The 17,032-nt window shown below is 37.6% G+C and overlaps 2 protein-coding genes across 4 annotated transcripts in view; one reads left to right on the top strand and one right to left on the bottom strand.

The window, feature by feature from the left end:
* Positions 1–255: 255 nt before the first annotated feature.
* On the bottom strand, positions 256–16,373 carry TFB2M (transcription factor B2, mitochondrial). Its single transcript, XM_032612392.1, is given in 9 exon segments — positions 256–1,001; positions 2,701–2,852; positions 5,973–6,035; positions 8,734–8,823; positions 11,136–11,167; positions 11,170–11,283; positions 11,616–11,769; positions 15,148–15,236; positions 15,937–16,373. Coding segments are annotated over 9 exon segments (1,182 nt in total). The 5' UTR covers positions 16,247–16,373; the 3' UTR covers positions 256–823.
* A 110-nt stretch (positions 16,374–16,483) lies between these two features.
* CNST (consortin, connexin sorting protein) overlaps positions 16,484–17,032 on the top strand; it is a 118,709-nt gene continuing 118,160 nt past the window's right edge. For all 3 annotated transcript variants that reach the window (XM_032638455.1, XM_032638469.1, XM_032638464.1), the window contains exon 1: positions 16,484–16,774. The gene's annotated coding sequence lies outside the window, so the exon portion shown is untranslated. The remainder of the gene's footprint in view (positions 16,775–17,032) is intronic.

Below are 17,032 nucleotides of genomic sequence, written 5' to 3' on the forward strand. Positions count from 1 at the left end.
CTAACAGAGGAGATTAGATGTCTCAGGTAAAATCTAGTAGCTTTTTCAAAGAGCTAAGAAAATAAATATTCTTAATTCCATTTAGGTTCATGTAAAGGTCTAACTTCAGATGAACTTTCTTGATGGAATGAAAATGCATGAGAGTTTTGAATAACAGACTGAATTACTCACTGAAAGTACATTGACTATAAATGACGGAATTTAAAGTGAATAAGTTAGGGTCAATTTTATGTTTGAACAGATAGGCACAAAATCTTATTACTTAAAATATTTTAATTTCTAAAAAAATTTAAACCATATTAAAATTTAAATAATTTCATTGTACAGTACTTGATAATACATTTCAACAAACTGAAAAGTAAAAAAACCCACTAAATCAGTTTACTTTCCAAGTTTAATTACGTACAAACTCTTCTGCTCCCCCAGGAAGATATAAAAATCGACAGTGAAAATGGAATATTTAAGTATAACGTAAGATATTTGGCCAAAAGAATTTCTAAAACTAAATTTCATCTGCCAATACCCTATAACTACCAGTATGCTTATAGTAGATAGGAATTTAAAACAAAACAAATCCAATTTGATCAAATCCACAATTAACTGAAGTTTTCCTTTTATTCAGTTTGAATAAAATAGCAGCCATTATTTTATCCAATACAGTAATGGTATCAATGGCACAAGAATTGATCTGCCTAGCTGTGCAAAACAAGAAGTTATCTTCTGTTGAAAGGATGTGAGTTTTTCAAACTCAGTTCTTTTTCATTTGTGCCATAATTTCCAAATAAATAAACAGCTCCAGTTAATGTCTTATCAGTCCACTTCTCTATATGATCACATCTTCCATGAAGTCATCATATAGCCACTTATAGTTATCATCTTTGGAACACTCTATGGTTTCAAAAAGGTGCTGAAAGTCTTCAGGGTACATATCTATTACTTTCACATCTTTATTTTTTTTAATTTGCTTCAATATATGCATTGCATCAATTGGACTCAATGAACTGCAAAATAAATACAAAGTAAATGTGCTTAATTCTTTATCATAACAACTGTCAGTTAATATTGATAGAGGTGGCTTCTAAGCCCAATTTAAAATACCTAACTTATTATATATAATTAATCTTATTCAGTTTAATAGCCTGCCTATTATATATAGCTTTAACTATGTCTATTCCTAAAGTTCCATGGCTTGCCTGTAATGAAAAGAGCTGATTTAGGCTTTAACATGTTCTCATCAGTTCTTAGGCAAATTCTAGTTTAACATTGCCCTTAAAAATTCTTCTGCCTGGGCTTCCCTGGTGGCGCAGCGGTTGGGAGTCTGCCTGCCGATGCAGGGGACACGGGTTTGTGCCCCAGGCCAGGAAGATCCCACATGCTGCAGAGTGGCTGGGCCCGTGAGCTATGGCCGCTGAGCCTGTGCATCCAGAGCCTGTGCTCCACAACGGGAGAGGCCACAACAGTGAGAGGCCCGCGTACCGCAAAAAAAAAAAAAAAAAAAAAAAAAAAAATTCTTCTGTCTACCTTTCATCTTTTAATTCTCTGTGCAAAAATATTCTTAACTCTATTGAGGTTCATGTAAAAGTTTAATAAGTAAACATTTAGGTTCATGTAAAAGTTTAATAAACAGCAGGAACTACTGTTTGTTTTCAGAAGAGGAAATAATTTTCACATTTTTATGTAACAATTACTGTGAATAAATTATAAAGCAGAAAACTGCCTTATTCTATTAGCCTAGCAAGAAACGACCAGTGAGCCTCTGACAATAACAAGTAAACAATTATACTAAAATATTTTGGTGGAAAATATTTCCAATACTTTTTGACTGTGAATGGAATCTTGGTCACAGCTGTAAACATCCTTTCAATCCACAGGCTCTCCAAGGCAATTCTTAACATTTTAAACCACAGTTTATCCTATGTGTATTCCTTAATTTCCTACACTCCTGATATTTTCATGCAAAATAGCCACTATCACAAGGTGACAAGATGAAAAACAGATGACTTTTACGGGTCTACTGCCACTTTTAACATTTATTTTTACATAAATATTGTTCAATCAGCAGCTCATTCAGAGTTATACATTAAATGATGATCAAATTAATTAAAATGATTATTTGTTTTGCCCATCCTCTGACAGTACTTTGAATGACTATGGGCTGATGAGTACATGGTAAAATGCATAACTTCCAGAACTGTACACATCAGCCCTACGTAAAAATTATATAGATACAAAGCAGGCAGTAACAGTATAATTTTTATAAGGCTTTAGGTAGAAACATAGAATTTGATCCAGAGCAGGACTAGGGTGGTATAATGATCTGTGCCTACTTTGCCTAGGAAACAGAACCACTAACGACAAGAGGTGGATGGTGGGTATGCTACCACTAATGCCGGGGCAAACAGCCAGTTCTTCATGTAGTTAAATTAATCCTGACAAAGATAAAACAAATTGTAGGCATCCCTGGTTGTTTTTTCAAAGAAGGAAAAAGAAATTAAGCTCAGGAGATTATGTGGAAAATATATTTTCCTCAAAATGTGTACTGGCGAGAATGAAGTATTTTGTACAAATAGATGAGTGAAAACATGGTACCTCACTGTTAATGAAGATATAAAAAATATAAAAAAACAAAGCTCTAACATGAAAGTACAATTCGCACATTAAGTTGCTACTTTTATATTTGCTTTTATTTTTCTTACTTACTGTAAATGGTCTATTAGCTTGGCATTGCGTTTCATAAAACACTGCCTTAACATGTGAAAAAACACATCATAGTTAAAAGGTGTTAAGGTTCCTGTAAATAAATTCCTATGAGGAGTCAGTTGAATAAAACACAGGTTTTGTTCTAATGATTCCTGCAGAGAAAAGAAAAGAAAATGTGTTAGTCATAAAATATTGCCAGTGCAAGACATTGCTCACTTACGCATTCAAGCTACCATTTTGCAGAGGCAATCACAATACACCCTGCGTGTCCCTATAGGTTATTTTGGGATGTGACAAGAATGCAAGGCCCCAACTGCTCTTAACCTGGGCCATTCCTCAGGGTTGTTTGCAGTGAGTCACCTTGGGGGATGAGATAATGTCTCTCTATAGATTGACATTAATGTTTGCTAAAGAGAGGTGGATTCCCCCAGCTCTGTGTTCCTCAGCTGCAGTGCAAACCCACTGCATGCACACCACACAACTACGCAATATCGTATTATTCCACAGGACACAGGAGTCTGTGTCTTTGCCCAGCACCCATGAAACAGTAACAGCTTATTAACTTATAAGCAGGGAAAAATGAAATCCTAAACATGACACTAGCATATGCTGAGTCTCTTCTGTATCTGAGGCATTAACACCAGATCCTAAGCATAAAAAAAATTATTACCGGGCTTCCCTGGTGCCGCAGTGGTTGAGAGTCCGCCTGCCGATGCAGGGGACACGGGTTTGTGCCCCGGTCCGGGAAGATCCCACATGCTGCGGAGCGGCTAGGCCCGTGAGCCATGGCCGCTGAGCCTGCACGTCCGGAGCCTGTGCTCCACAACGGGAGAAGCCACAGCAGTGAGAGGCCCGCGTACCACAAAAAAAAATTTATTGCCTTATAATTTTTAATTGGATTTTTAAAAAATATAGGGTTAGCAAACTATGGTACATGGCCTGCCTGTTTCTGTATAATATGGAGCTCAGAACAGTTTTTACATTTATAAAGGATTCTTAAAAAAACAAACAACAACAAACCCACAAAGAATATGGGACCTGCAAAGCATAAAATATTTACTCTCTGGCCCTTTACACAAAAAGTTTGCCAACCTGCTTTAGTATATAGTATTATACAGGTTAAAATAAAAACTGTATGTGACTTCATGTAACATTAAGATGTTTTTTCCTCTAAAATTATTCCTCAGAACAGAGGGAGCCTTATGTTTGAGTTCTTAGGAAATCTCACGTATTAGCTAGTAACCCCTTATTTACTTTATAATAAATACCTATGTATATACATATTTAAACATAAATACTGTTTGTGGAAGACATGTTAGCCAAAAAAAATTTCAATCAATTCTGGTTTCTATTTTGAATTCCTGTAGCTGAACAAATTAGTAAAAAAGGAAGGCAATAAAATTTTAACATATTTAGCAATTATCAATTAGGGAGAGGAATAACCTCACAATTGATAGCATTATATGTTGTTAACAAGTCTTTTGAAGGTGACTTTATTTTTTAAAATACATTTATTTACAGTAGTTGTGGCTCATGGGCTCTGGAGTGCAGGCTCAGTAGTTGTGGCACACAGGCTTAGTTGCTCTGCAGCATGTGGGATCTTCCTGAACCAGGGCTCGAACCCCTGTCCCCTGAACTGGCAGGCGGATTCTTATCCACTGTGCCACCAGGGAAGTCCCTTGAAGGTGACTTTAAACAGCATCTTGTAAATAGATTTGGAGTTACAGATATAGGTTTACTTGATAAGTAGGGGAAAAACAACTTTCCTGATGTTCAACAAATGGTTATGTGTAGCTTAGGAAAAAAGTTCCAGTGACAGCACAAAAACATGGCTTCAAAAAAGTATAAACCTCAAACCACTTGGATGGAAATGAAGATTATGTGCTTTAAAAAACTGTTAAATATCTAAAAGCACTTCTGTAACAATTATGAACACACCGACATCAGACATGTTAAGTATCTGAATAAAATTTTCTCTTAAAACATAACATTTGGTTATTTCATTTTCATTTTCATCCCTAAAGTTTATGCATTTATGTCGGCCAAAAAAGTGTTTAGCTTTTGACACTGTCATTGAGAAAATGGAAAGTGTCCTATAATGCAGGGTTATTAATTTCAGGATCATTTGGATAAATTCCTACTGGTATCAAGCCAAAATGTATTACCCCTATTCTGTTTTGTGAGGCTACATAAATTACATTTATGGATAGTGAAACAGAACTAAAATCACAATGATCACTGATTATTCTAAAATCAGAATATTTCTAAATTGATAGTTTTCCTTTTTTCCTTTAGCGGCAAGATCGAGAAAAACCAAAGTAGTAAGCAATGGGAAAGTCAGACTGAACTAATACGCTGAGATTAGGGAATCATTAGCATTTAATCCTGAAGTGGAAACTTCTGAATTGAGTCGAAAATTGTTTTTAAACTTCAGCTACTCTATTACAACTTCACTATAAGTAGGCCCTATATAATCTAAATGGAGGATCACTCTATAACATAATCACTTTGGTTCTTTATGAAGGGAAAAAATAAACAAAAATTAAGCCCAACCCCTAGGGTAAGAAACAAGATGTACCTGTTAGTGAAATAAACCATTATAAGTAGTAATATTACATATATGATTTATTAATAAGGTATAAAATCTTGTTTTCAGTTATCAAATTAGATGAATAAACATTTTAATATTCATGTGTTTCCCAAATTTTGAGAGGTATCTTTATTTCAAAAGTTAAAATAGAAGTCAGGGGCTTCCCTGGTGGTGCAGTGGTTAAGAATCCACCTGCCAATACAGGGGACATGGGTTCGAGCCCTGGTCCAGGAAGATCACACAGGCCGCAACTAAGCCCGTGCACTACAACTGCTGAAGCCCGTGCGCCTAGAGCCTGTGCTCCGCAACAAGAGAAGCCACCGCAATGAGAAGCCCGCGCACGGCAACAAAGAGTAGCCCCCACTCACCACAACTAGAGAAAGCCCGCATGCAGCAATGAAGACCCAATGCAGCCAAAAATAAATAAATAAATTTATATATTAAAAAAAGTCAGAATCTGTGTTTAAGCCTATTACTATGCTAGCATTCATTGTATAAACAGCTGAAAAATATAACTCCCTTCCAAAATAACTTGAATATATTAAAATCAATAAGATATGTTTAAAAATTTTTCTAGATATTCTAAAATTAAAAATTTAAATACAGAATACCAGATAATGTAAAAGAAAACAAAGACTGTTACATTAGAGGAAAAAAGGGAAAGGTATTCATTCATTCTTACCCTATGCTTTTGCTTTGCCAGCTGCCCATTTGCGGTATATGTGCCAAATGATAAGCAAGACTCCTTGAGTGAAGATAAACAAAAAGAAAACATTTCTTTCAGTTCTCTTTGTGCAAAGTGCCCCACATTATTACTGCCTTTAAAATTGTCTTGCCTAAACAACATAATGAATTAAAGCCAAGTCTCCAGTCTAACTGAATGTAAGAAAAACAACATGTGACAGTTAAATCATATACATTTCTCTTCTCTCTCATTTTTTTTGGATAAAGAAAAGGAGAGTCAAAGGTCTAGCCAAATACTGGTAACTCTATTACTTGCTTAGATAAAAGAGAGTTGCCCTTAATATAATTATGCAAATACATTCTGAAGTTATTTTTAATAGCCAGCATATTACAGTCACAATCAGTTTAGGGTCTATCAGATCAATTATGGGGATGTTTTTGCCCTACCTTAGTGGAAAAACCACTGATATGAATATGCTGGGACATGTAAGAAGACAGACAAAGAAACTTATGTCAATTTTTAAAAGGATCATTACTTTCTTGTATCTAACTTTTGTACATACAATTTTGTATGTGAAGCAATTTTAAAAGATGACCCAACTGAAAAATTATTGTGTGTGTGTGTGTGTATGTATAAATACATATACACACATTAAATTCCAAATAACAGCATTTGACACAGACTTAAAAGACTAAAACTTATAATATTGGATTAAGGTCAGAAACGATAATTTATTACTAATTGCAGTGGCAACTGACGTAGAATGAAAAATGCAATTGTTGCTCATCTGTGAAACTCCCAGCAGCTCCAGGAATGTCACTAAATGGAGGAAGGCAAAGCAGCAGCAGCAGCGGGCACTGCAGCTTCCCCCACACTTGGTCTATCCACAGCAGTTTAGGGCACTGCAGTGGGCACAGAGAAGACCTCACTCCCATCTACCAAACCCACAGGAGAGGAAGACCTGCAAGACCTTGGGAATTGGATTCAACAACGGACCATCCAGTAGTAGATATATAATGGACAAATGTTAAAAATGCTGGGTCTAGAAAGACCTCTCCTTTCTGGAGGTTAATAAATGGCAAAACTCAACATAGGGCTTTTGAAAACAAATACTGCAGAAAAAGAAAACTATCCTGAAAGCTGAAGTCCTCAGAGGGCCTTCTATCAAGAAACTAGCCAAAAGCCAGGAAGAGAGAAGAGCTGAGATGAAAAGCCAACAGAATGAGAGATCAGTGGGGTTAAGAAAAGATTTTAGGGGAACCAAGAACTACAGTACCAAGATTACAATATGTAGTATGGGCAGAAAGCAGGGTCAGTGCCATGAAGGCTAAATGTGAAAAAGATTTCTGGGAATACAGAAAAAGGATGAGAGTATGACAGATACGAAAGACAAGGAACAAGAGAGCCAACCTAAGAACCTGATACATTCTGGAGGAAAAAAACCAGAATCGGAACAAAAGCTATAATCAAATGAGATAACATTCTAACAACTAAGTATGCACTGAAGATCATAATTTGTTCCTGGACAAAAGCAATGAAGAGACTACATAGAGGAAACACCCTTTTAAAATTAAACCAATATATCCTTGGAAGAACAAGGGCTCATAAAATATACAAACATAGGGCTTCCCTGGTGGTGCAGTGGTTGAGAGTCCGCCTGCCGATGCAGCGGACACGGGTTTGTGCCCTGGTCCGGGAAGATCCCACATGCCGCGGAGCGGCTGGGCCCGTGAGCCATGGCTGCTAAGCCTGCGCGTCCGGAGCCTGTGCTCCGCAACGGGAGAGGCCACAACAGTGAGAGGCCCGCATACCGCAAAAAAAAACAAAAAACAAACATATTCCTTATAAAAACAATTTGAAATATACTCTAGTCTACTAAAATAAAAAAAAGAGAAGGGGTAAATTATGGTATGAAAGAATGGTATTTATTGTTTTTTCTTATGCTTTTAGGCCTCTATTAAAATGGCAGCCACACACACACACACACAATGGTAGATACTAGTCTCATGTGGCTACTGAACATGTGAAATGTGTCCAGTCTGAATTGGTTGTAAGTGTAAAATATACAATGGATTTTTAGTACACACAAAAGAATGTAAATTATGTAATAACTAATTTAAAAAATATTACACACTGAAATAATGTTTTGAATTGAGAAGATTCAATAAAACATAATATTAAAATTAATTTCACCTGTTTCTTTTTTACTTTTCGTAACCTGGCGACTAAAATAAATGTAAAACTACATATGTGGCCTGCATTGTCTTCCTATTAGACAACTCTGATCTTGCCCAAGGAAATAAACTAAAAAGGGGAATGCTCTATAATGAGGTATTATATAGTCATTAAAACTTAAGAAAAATGTTTAGATAGAAGGGAAAAAAAATCTTATAATTAACTATTAGCTATTAAATGAAAAAAAATAATATAATCTCCTCTACACAAAAAAGAAAAAACAGGAAAAATAAAAGACTAAAATTATGCCACAAACATCAATAGTGACCTCTGGGTGGTAGAACTGTAGTGATCATTTTTTAAATTCTTTTCTTTCTTTAACATGTCTCACATTTTTACACTGAGAATATATTAGTTTTACAATGAGAGAAGTATATAAATATTTGTGACAGAAAAACATCAGTATAGTGTTCTATTATCTTAAACACTTGGGAAAAACAATAAAATTAATCTGGTCACAGAAATACAGCCTCTTTGAAAAACCATGAAGTTCTTTGTTGAAATTTAGAAGGATTTTACTCACTGTATGCAGGAGCTTAATCCCGCAAGCTATTTGACAGAGCACACTTAATGCTTGATACAAGCCTGGATTTTGGGGATTTGCCATTATTTTCTAGTAAAAAGAAAACAGAAGTTACATGTTATACATAGCTATAGCCAATCAGTCAAAATCATGTCAGATCTTAATACCTTAATGATATCTAGAAATGAAAGAAAATTAGAATTAAATGCAGAATCTTAACCATTTCAAAGAAAAGAAAGTCTTCTTAAACTTTCATATTGAAATATATCATCATGTACACTTAAAATATCATGTATTTGAGGACTGATTTCCTTTAACCATACCACCTATCAGGGCAAATTCTCATTAAACAAAAAGTGACACAGAAGTGTATAATTACTGTGGTGAAGGGTAAGTGTGATAGAAACGTGCATTAGCTGGGCTATTAAATTTTGAGTCAAGAATTACTTAGGCTGACACTTGAGGATCAGAGGTACCTCACTGAATGAAAGGGCACTACAGAGAGAGAAAACCAAATGTGAAAAGGTCCATGGTAAAAGAAACATTAGAACATTCTACTAGTAGCAAGATGAAACCTGACGAATCATTTCCTATTTCTCTTCCTTTCATTCCTTCACGTATGCACACAACCTCAAGGTTCTGAGTTCCCTACTCTCTTCCAGGGACAGTCACTATTTACTTACTATTTGGATCTTGGTAAGCAAATCATCCTTTCATCTCTTGCTTTCATCTCCCGCCGCCCCCCATCTCAACCCATAGTTCTCTTATATACAAATAAGCATTTCCAGTTATCTTGGATTATAAGATTAGTAACATGAAGCATTCTGGGCAGCAAAGAAACATAACTCTCAAGGACTTCAGGAAGCCCTTTGATTTCAAAGAACAAAAAGTCTAAAACCCTATGTTCACTACAGCATTATTCACAACAGCCGAGAAAGGTATATAACCTCAGTGTCCACTGGTAGATGAATGGATAAAGAAGATGTATATGTTTTACATATACATATATACACACACATATAACTCAGCCATAAAAATGAATGAAATCTTGCCATTTTTGACAACATGGATAGATCTAGAGAGTATTATGCTATGTGAAATAAGTCAGACAAAGGAAGATAAATAAATATGATTTCACTTATATGTGGAATCTGAAAAACAAAACAAATGAACAAACATAAAAACAGAAACCGAGTCACAGATAGAGACAACAGAAGGTTGCTAGAGATGAGGGGGTGGGGGAATAAGTGAAACAGATGACAGAGATTATGAGGCACAATCTTCCAGTTACAAAATAAATGAATCAGGGGGATGAAATGTACAGCGTGGGAAATATAGTCAATAATAATATAATATCTTTGTATGATGATAGATGGTAATATATAGACATCTGTCATCATTTTGTAATATATAGACATAACAAATCACCATGTTGTATAGCAGGAACAATGTTTAGGTCAATTATATTTCAAAAAACAAACTCATAGAAAAAAATCACATTTGTGGTTACCAGAGGCAGGGGTGGAGGGGAGAGGGAACTGAATGAATGTGGTCAAAAGGTACAAACGTCCTGTTTTGTAGTGTACAACTACATAATTAACACTGTGGTATGTTACATATGAAAGTCGTTAGAGAGTAAATCCTAAGAGTTCTCATCACAAGGAGAAATATTTTTTAATTTTGTATCTATGAGATGATGTTCACCACATTTATGATGGCAATCATTTCATGATGTATGGAAGTCAAAACATTGTACTATGTACCTTAAACGTATACAGTGCAACATGTCAGTTATATCCATTGACAGAAATGGATAAACAAAAGGTGGTGGGGTGGTGTCTAATTATATAATGGAATATTATTCAGCCTTAACAAGGAATGACATTCTGACACATGCTACAACTTGGATGAACCCTAAAGACAGTATGCTAAGTGAAATAAGCCAGACACAAAGTGGAATACTGTATGATTCCATTTACATGAGGTATATAGAATAGTCAAATTCATAGAAACAGAAAATAAAACAGTGGTTACCAGGGGCACAGGGGCAGGGGGGAGATGGGGAATTAATGTTTAATGGGTACAGAGTTTCAGTATGGAATGATAAAAAGTTCTGAGAAGAGATGGATGGTAATAATAGTTGTACCACAATGTGAATGTACTTAATGCCACTGAATTGCACACTTAAAATAGTTAAAATGGTAAACTTTATGTTATATATATTTTATCACACAGAAAACCTTTAAAAAAATAATACCTAAAGAATGTTCTATAGAAATTTAAAAACAACCTTAGTACTCTCAAATGTCATGAGCCCAAATTAAAATCACACAGATTAAGACTACTCTGAGAAAAATCGCAGAACATTTAAAACAAAAAATTAGGTACTTGTAATAACCTACCCGGCATTCCTTTTCAGTAATAAACAAATTAGTTCTAGTCGTCCATATTTATATATGGAAGTACAGGAATATAGGTCATGTAAAAGTTTCCAAAGTGCACTTCTCTCATTTTTAGGTGGTAAGATCCCAATTGCTTTTAAAGGGGCACCTGTTAAGAATACAAGCAAAAATATTTAAATAAATTCTTAACACTTTTTTCCTACGACCATATTTTACTGAGTCAAATTAGGTTAACAAACTATATTACTTTAAGGTTATTTCGATCAAAACTATGCCTTAGCATCTTTCCTTGATCTGGAACTTGGCTTCCACAAAACTGCTGATTGTATCTAGGTGAGGGAAAAGCCATATTCAACTTAAGAGCAACCACCCATAAACTGTGTAATATAAACATTTACACAAATCTCAACAAATCTGGTGTACTGCTAGAGAAAGCTGACAAGTTATAAGGTACTTGCTTTACTGAATGACAAAAATCACCTTTTGACCAAGGCTGTGCTTCTATTCCCAAATACTGAAAAAGCATATCTGAAGTCATAACGGGAGGTGTTAGTATTCCACGACTTCTAGGATCCAGTTTAAAGAAGTCACAGTAGACCACTTCTAGTCTTCCATTCACCTTTTTTCCTAAGGACTAAAGAGAGACAGAGAGAACATGTTTAGAAATTTCAGTGTTAGGCAGACCTTGTAACAATTCCAAGATCTACTTCAAAAAGTAATTCTTATAAAAAATATTGCTACCTCGATAAAGAGGCAAAGAAAACATTACTAACATACCCTAAAATGTAACAGTTAACAGAAATGAATTAATGTCTGAAAAGTGAATATAATATTACCAAGAAAAAGCACCCAAAATAGAAACCTTCAACAAATTATTACATATCCTTTTACTTTCTTTACTTTATCTAAATGGTTTTCTGTTATTCAGAGCTGTGATTCATCTGCTAGTCATGGGAAGATGTTTTAACAGAAAATAACAATAAAAATATTAAAGTGAAAGGCAGACAGATTCAAGAGAGCATTTCTTTTTTCCAGAACAGTTTAGTTAGTCCTTCACCAAACGAACTTAGCTCACTGTGTAGGTCACTCTCCATTTTCCTCTTAATTTTTCATTTACTTTTCGTAAAGACAGAGCCAACTACAGAAGGAAAACTCCCTGCACGCTAGAAGATGTCCAATATACCTCAATCTTTTTACTGCCCTGATGTGTTCACCTGGCAGTAGCGCTGGAGAACTTAGTAGTGAGAGGAAGTGTTAGCTACAGACCCTACAAACTTAATTCGAAGTTACAAAAAATCAAATAGAAGAGAGCAAGGTTTTGATGTGCACACTGAGGTTCTCATGCACAGAAAATTCTACTGGTATTTATCAAGGTTTTAATGAATTTGCAATTTAAAGTTATGAGTTAAAAAACCTAAGTTTTCTTAACTGTTTGAATTCAACCTATAAGGATGGTTCTATTCCTAAATTTAGTAAATTTTAATGATTACCTTCAAGAGGACCCTTGAAAAAAACTAGTGAAAGGAACAGACTGGAGGTAGAAACCACATATTTTTGGTCATGTTAATTTTGAGATGCCTATTAGGTGATTAAAGTGGAGATGCAGGTAGGAAGTTATAGACCTGAATACTGAAGTCCAGGCTGAAGACATAAATGTGCTGAAATAAGACACAGTTTACCACAAAAGCTGATGTCTCTTCATCTGAACACATACAGATATTTCTGCAGCAATAGTCTTCACAATTCAAATGAGATATATCATGATTTATTATTATTTTGGATTTTTTTAAAGATATTTTATCTTTTTTAAAAATTGAAGTATAGTTGATTACAATATTGTGATGATTCATTATTACAGAGCACAACTGGCAACATGTGTCTCTCTAGCACATCCAGATAGGAAAACAAACTGTTCCTGCTTGAAACATTGTTAATGTGAAGTCCCAGGAATTTTATCAGGGAAATGGAGTAGGGGTGAGAGGGATTTTTTTTTTAATTAATTAATTAATTAATTTTTGGCTGCGTTGGGTCTTCATTGCTACGTGCGGGCTTTCTCTAGTTGCAGCGAGCAGGGGTTACTCTTCGTTGTGGTGCACGGGCTTCTCATTGCGGTGGCTTCTCTTGTTGCAGAGCATGCGCTCTAGGCACGCGGGCTCAGTAGTTGTGGCTCACAGGCTCTAGAGTGCGGGCTCAGCCATTGTGGCGCATGGGCTTAGTTGCTCCACGGCGTAGGGATCTTTCTGAACCAGGAATCGAATGTGTGTCCCCTGCACTGGCAGGTGGATTCTTATCCACTGCACCACCAAGGAAGTCCATGGGATTTTAAATTTAGATAAAAATCTAGAGTCAAGCATTATCCTTGAAAATAATTTTAGTTCTTAGGAGCAAAACTGTGAGCCTTTGGGTGGCTAGAGGCACTGTCTGCTAAGAGCACCACTTCAAGGCCCTGATTCAGGGCTGCAAAGGTTCTATATAAATGATTACTTCTCTTTTATTCTTGCAAATATACATGAATTCACACAAAACTTTGAATGGCTTTTCACTTTACAATGAGTGAAAGAACGTGTACTAATGGCTGAGCTCAAGTTAGTGTTGTGGGGGAGGGGGGAATAGGGAGTTAGACGTTTAAATTTTGTGCTTACATTAACAGCTTCAGAAACATTTTATGACTGATATTCCTGTAAGAAATACTGTGAGGAATTCTCTAGTCCCTAGTCACTCTATTTCATTGATTCAACTGTTTTTAAATAGAGACTACTGTTATCTTGATCTTATAGAAAAGCAACCATTGTGTTACAGGATAACAATCTGTAAACAGAAGGACATTTTAATACCACCTTAATTACTTTGTGAACATGTAGATTAATCTTCAGAAGTACCCTCCGTTTAAAGACCAAGATAAGAGCTATTTTGTTTTTAATTTCCGGGTTGAAATTACAGATAGCTATGTTTACTAAATCACATTTCATGATCTTGAATCTTTGAATAATTTTATGGGTTCTTTTTCTCTTCATGTTTTTGGAATTCCAGCAGATTTAACATCAATTAAATAATCTGAATTCAAAAACCCTGAATTTTTTCAGTTGTAGAAAAACAACCATCTAATGTGACAGTTATATTTAAAAAAGCAGGATTTTGTATACATTTTCATCATTTTTTGTTGTCATCTTGCACTTTCAGATAACACTATTTTACATGGTTTCAGGAAGCTGGCACAGAGAAGTATGTTTCCTGAATTGAATCAAAAGATTTATAAAGGAGGGAAGAAGAGAAAGATAACAAAAAAGAGGCTGACAATGATGCAAGGAATTTCCACTTTACTGTCATGTGAACTTGTCAGCTATACATGAAGCCAAATTCACTAAAAAATCCATTTGGATAATGCCTTTACTCCATGCAATTTATTCTGAATACACCAAACTTTTCTCGCCTCTGAAACCCTAAGTCCAGAGTTAACACAGTCCCGTTAACCTAATCTTAGCATTCCAATTAGATTCTAAGCTCACTTATCCCCTTCTAAGAAAGAAGAGGCACAGCATAGACTGCTAATACGAGGAAACAAGCCTAGAGATACCAGTTATACATTTTGTTCAGTCACCCATCTGTAGCAGAGCTAGAACCAGAAAAAAGTCTCTGAATCCATCTTTCAGTCCTTCAACAATCATTGATACTGTGTTCTAGTCACTGGGGCTAACAAGATACGGCATAGCCCCTAAAAGTGACTGTTTAAAAATAAACTGTGTGGGGCTTCCCTGGTGGCGCAGTGGTTGAGTCCGCCTGCCAATGCAGGGGACAGATACCACATGCCGCGGAGCGGCTGGGCCCGACGGGAGCCATGGCCGCTAAGCCTGCGCGTCCGGAGCCTGTGCTCTGCAACGGGATAGGCCACAGCAGTGAGAGGCCTGCGTACCGCAAAAAAAAAAAAAAAAAAAAGTGTGCTTAATTTTACTTCCCTAAACCACTCAAAGGTAGCTGATGGAACAATAAATTATTTTTAGAAACAAAAATATACCTTCAAATGTGGAATAAAAGTCTCGTCACTTTCAAGGGCAACCACTTTGGCACCACTTTCAAGCAATGCTCGTGTCAGGATTCCAGGACCTAATGTATTAACAGAACGAAAAGTTTATTTGCAAAAGAAACAACATAATCTTTTTCAATATCAAAGAAATTAGATGTTTTACCTGTATGATATAATTTTAATTCTCACAACATTCCCAAAGTGGATATTACACTCCTGATTTACATATAAGGAAACTGCGGATTAGATACAGTCACTTGACTCCACCATCACAACTGGAACGTGGTGCTGCCTGGCTTTGAATCCATTCCATCAAAGACTGCAAAACCTGCGCTCTTTACAATGTTTCACTACCTCTCAAGAAAAAACAAACAAACAAACAAAATAGTTGCCTCTAGCTTACCACTTACTCATAGACTCTCTGGATACTTTATCATCAAAGATATTGCCAAACCTAAACAGAACTGACTCCCCCTGATAGGAAATGGTGCTTAAAAAAATTATTTTTCAAGAAGTCTACAAATCTTGTGTTCCGGCATCCTGCTGCGGTCTATAGAAGATGCACGAAAGATGCACGAAAGGGTAAAAGTTCTTTTGGGAAGATGGTGAAATCTAAGAGCATGTTTTATCAAAATAGTTTGTAAAGTGCAAACTGCTACGGAAATATCTTGTGGAGTGATGATTAACAGAGGCCATATAAGCTGCTTAAAGGAAGAGGCCATGTTTTACACAGTCTGCAAAAGTGAACATCCAAGAAAATGAAGGCCACGAGGGTCTCACCTGGATTGCATTCCAGGAATAGCTGGCAAGATTTTCGTTTTCCCCGTAGGATCCGCACCAAGGTCTCAGCCACTCTAGGGCTGGTTATGTACCGCTTGGTCTCTGAGCGGCATCTGTAAACACGCGAGGACGATTTTCCAAATCCCACACTGGGCATCAGGTGCGGGTAGTAGTCAGACAAGCCACGGCGGTTCCCCGCCGGGACGTCCATCAGCCTCACCGCTCCCGACTTCAAAATGCAAAAGCGCCCAGCGCGGGTCAAGGCTGACAGCATCAGCCTCGAGAGAAGTCCCACCCCTGGGACCCACATTCTCACCCTCTAAGGCCTGTCCCAGTGTTACCCAGGGTCGTTACATCCTCGACGAACTCCATACAGGGAAGCCCATGTGCTACATCTCCTCGCCCCGGGTCTAGGCCGGCGGAAGTAAACACGCCAAACTCTGCGTGCGAACGACCTCTCCATCTTGCCTTTGCCGTCACTTCCGTTTCCGTACCGGCGCAGACGCCCGAGGACTGTGAGTGGACGGCCGAGGAGAGAGACGGACCATCCAGGCGGTGTCTGAACTCGAACTCTATGGTCGTCCGTCCTCTGCGCCTCCTCTCTAGCCATCCGCGCTCTATGCTCCGCGGTGGCGGGCGGCCGGCCACCAGCCAGCCAGCCAGCCGGGAGGGGTACGCAGAGGGAGGCGGGGCGGGAAGGCGAGAGGTGTCTCCTCCGCTCGAGCGGCGGGAGACCCGAGCAAGCTCTGTGACAGCTGGTCGGCCGCCATGTCAGCAAGCGGGGCTGGAAGCGGATCCGGCGCCCGGCGGTAGCCCTCCTTTCGTCTCCGGTTCCCAGGTGAGGAGAGGAAGAGCGGGTCGCAGCTGGCCGGCCGGCTCGCGTCTAGGGTAAAGCCGTTGGGAACCCCCTCGCTGCTCCCCCGGCGCTGTCTTCCTCCGGCAGCGCCGCCTCTGCCCTCTCGGTGCGGTGGAGCCCTGTTCCCTCACCTCCTCCTTTCTGCGCTCTCCTGTTTCCCTCTCTTCTGTCGCCACCGTGGCCTCTTCCTGCGCAGCGCGCCCATTTCTCCTTCCCTAGGGCACTCGCGCCAGGAGTTGT

Source organism: Phocoena sinus, chromosome 1 (genome assembly GCF_008692025.1).
Source record: "Phocoena sinus isolate mPhoSin1 chromosome 1, mPhoSin1.pri, whole genome shotgun sequence".
NCBI classification, from domain to species: Eukaryota; Metazoa; Chordata; class Mammalia; order Artiodactyla; family Phocoenidae; genus Phocoena; species Phocoena sinus.